This window comes from Hipposideros armiger, unplaced genomic scaffold (assembly GCF_001890085.2).
Source record: "Hipposideros armiger isolate ML-2016 unplaced genomic scaffold, ASM189008v1 scaffold_114, whole genome shotgun sequence".
NCBI classification, from domain to species: Eukaryota; Metazoa; Chordata; class Mammalia; order Chiroptera; family Hipposideridae; genus Hipposideros; species Hipposideros armiger.
The window spans coordinates 2,006,883-2,010,178 of NW_017731464.1; the positions used below are offsets into that span (position 1 = coordinate 2,006,883).

The window sequence follows — 3,296 nt, forward strand, 5'->3', positions numbered from 1 at the left end:
CTGGACCTTGCACCTGGAGCACTGGGCATCAAGCATTGCATGGGCTTGTGACTCTCAGTGGTCAGTCCCTGGAGAGGCCAGGAAGGCCAGCTCTTGGACCTCCACAGCCAGTCCCTGGCTTTCTCTCCTCCCAAACCTTTGTTCCAGATCAACTTCTCCAGCTGATCCTGCATGGCTGGAAGGCCTACAGCAGCAACGTGTATTACTTTTCTAATGACAAGAAATCGTGGCACGAGGCTGAGAAGTTCTGTGTGTCCAATGGAGCCCACCTGGTCTCAGTGACCTCTGCGGAGGAGCAGGTCAGAGCTGTGGACTTGAGGTGGTGCTGATGGGGTGGGTGCGGGATAAAGGACTTTGGTGCTTTGGCCTTCGCCCTCTTGGAGCAGGCATGGCAGAGACCTTCATGTCACTTCGGTCAGTAAGGGAGCAAATATTATATTTACTGAGTTCCAATGAGCATCTTGCTTTGGAGGGAGAAGTGCTGACAGCAAACCCCGATGTCCTCAATGAATAAGGAAGACACCCAGAGGCCTGCAGATGTCAGCAGTGAGGAAGGACAAAGGGGGGTGACACCAGATGATTGCCCTTAGAGTGTTGGGAGCATACTTCCCTCCTTATCCCCTCGTTTAGCCCCTCAGCCTCTTCTCTAGTTGTCAATCTTGATTTTAACGTCAGTTAATTCAGTGGTTGTGGAGTGCCCACGAGCAGGAGACCCAGGCTTCTTGGGAAGGCCAGACACGCACGTAGGAAGTCTGAGGACCACCAAAGGCCATATAGTCCTTGGGTGGCCCATCAACTGAGGGTCCTTATCAGAATTTACTAGGGTTATTGACAAAGGACCACAATAGGTTTGGTCTAAATTCAACTAACAGAACTGTCCATCCTTGTGGTTCTCCCGAGACTGTTCTTGTATGTTTGTCAAAGGTCATACTATTTTGCAAAACAAATTTTCTTAATAAACTGTGGCCAGATCCCTTTTCCCCAGGAAAGCCACACTCCTCATCAAGTGCACATGGGGGAAGCTAGATTTCCCTTCAGGGGACCTGGCTGTTGCCCTAGATCTTGGACAAACCATGGAAGGCACAGGGAGGGGCCCAGCTTCTTCAGAGGAGTGGTCTCCATGCCCCCAGGACTTGGAGGGGACGACCTGAACTCCTCTTCTACATGGCTTGGAGAACCAGCTCCTCGCACAGGTCAAACAACACTGCCTTTTCTCAACAGGCATATCTGGTACAGTTCATGAAAAACACCTACCACTGGATTGGCCTCACTGACAGCGGAAGTGAGGGCTCCTGGCGCTGGGTAGATGGGACACCATTCAATTCTGCCCAAAGCAGATCGTAAGTCCAGCTAGACCATGCTGCCCCAGGCGTGGCCTCAGGCAGGCTTGATTAGAGGTTCTTGTGTGTCCCTGTCCTGTATGTGTAAACCTGTCCAGTTAAGTGTTAATGTTGTGTGTGTGATATCTGTGTATGACGTATGTGTGTTATGATGTGTGTATGGTATGTGTGTGCGATATGTATGTATAGTGTGTGTATGATTGTGTATGTGTGTGTGTGTATGTGTGTGATATGATGTGTGTGTGGTGTGTATGATGTGTATGTATAGTGTGTGATGTGATATATGTATGGTATGTGTGTGTAGTGTGTGTGCATGGCTGTGTGTGATGTGTGTATGATATGTGTGATGTGTATGATGTCTGTGTGTGTGTGCGCACATATGCGCATGTGTGTGTATAAATGGGTATAGTTGTGATCCTTGCCTGGACCCCCCCACAGAGGGGTGTCAGAACAGGACATTTCCGGGGGTTGGCAGGCTGCATATGAGTGAATTTTCCTGTTTGTTTTTTTTTGTTGTTGTTGTTGCCTATCTATATCCTACATAGGCTTGGTCCCAAGGGGCCCTGCCCTCATCACAGGGTATCTGAATGTGACTTCTGTGGTGGGGGCTTACAGCTTCAGACATCCCTCCTGTCCTTTGATCCTCAATAACTAAGGACAACCTCAGCAGAGCCACCCTCATGGTGACTCTGGTCCCGGCTCTGTTCCCATCCTGGGGCCACCAGGGGATTAGGGACCCATGTCACTTCAGCTCCTTATGCCACAGTGGGGGAAAGGGCCTCTTCCTTCATCTAGCAGAATAAAGCCCTCTCCTCTCCAGGTTTTGGCACGATAACCAGCCAGACAACTGGCGGCACAAAGATGGGCAGACTGAAGACTGTGTCCATACTCAGCAGAAGTGGAATGACATGAACTGTAACTCCCTCTATCAGTGGATCTGCAAGAAGCCTATCAGCCAGGATGTGGCCTGAGGCAGGCCGTAAAGGAGAAGTCACTGCCACTGCTAGCTCTGGGCCCTTTCCACCAATGATGTCCTGTGAGCCTCTGAACCCAGCCTGTTCTCTGGGGCTTTCCATTTGTGTTTCTTGCTCTATACTTTTATTTCACCCTTCAAACATGCTTACCTCAAGTGACCCAGTGGCACTGACAGCTCCTCAAGGCAAGAGCCTTGCTGTGCCTCTGTATCCCCCTCAGCAACCAGCACAGGCCTGTCAGACAGCGGGTCCCAAGGGTCTCAATAAATACTCATTGGATGGACAAAAGCTTTGTACTTGTCTCTGCGGCAGCCGTCACACTCTCTTCTCCTTGGATTGGCTCTCCTTCCTCAATGTCCTTTCTGCCCTGAAAGAAGCACATCTTTGTCTAAGGGCTTTGTAGCTAGGAACGTTTAATTAGTTTGTTGGAAAGCAGCAGAGGTTTAACACAAATGACAGGGACACCATAGATGGTCCAAGTTCTCAGGATGTCATAGCCATCCCGGCTGTTCTCTGAATTTCCTTTGTTTCAGATGGGGCTGGAGCTGGAGTTTTCCAGGTCTTTAAATCACTCCAAAAACTTATTTCTCTCCTGTGGTTGGCTGCATCTCATTTTCAGACTGTTAACTCTCAGAGGCGTATCTCTGGCTTTGGCCTTGTCTTGTGACCCCATTCACCCTCCCAGGGACTCAAGTTTCTGTCAGCTCCATTTAGAGAATTTCTACAGCAGTGCTTTGCCCCGCCTGTAGAGTCCCCTCCTATGTATGCGCAGGGAACCCTAGGAAGATTTTTGGAGCTCTTTCTTGGCATAGCTCCCTCCCCTTCAGACCCTTGACGAAATTTTAGCACACTCTGTCTCCCCAGGCTCCCATCTTTCTCTCTCCAGCTTAGTGTGACTGTCATGCCCTGTGTGGGACCCTGCTCCCTGCACTGTGGTCTGGAAAGAGACTCCAGGTGGAAAACCAGGGCGGGGGGGGGTCAT

The 3,296-nt window shown here is 50.2% G+C and overlaps 1 protein-coding gene across 1 annotated transcript in view; it reads left to right on the forward strand.

Moving 5' to 3' along the window:
- Positions 1–2,594, forward strand: part of CLEC4F (C-type lectin domain family 4 member F) — a 9,969-nt gene extending 7,375 nt beyond the window's left edge. Inside the window, exons 5-7 of the mRNA XM_019647609.1 lie at positions 148–299; positions 1,222–1,340; positions 2,161–2,594. Coding sequence (XP_019503154.1) covers positions 148–299; positions 1,222–1,340; positions 2,161–2,311 — 422 coding nt within the window. The 3' untranslated portion in view covers positions 2,312–2,594. The remainder of the gene's footprint in view (positions 1–147; positions 300–1,221; positions 1,341–2,160) is intronic.
- The last annotated feature ends 702 nt before the right edge of the window (positions 2,595–3,296 follow it).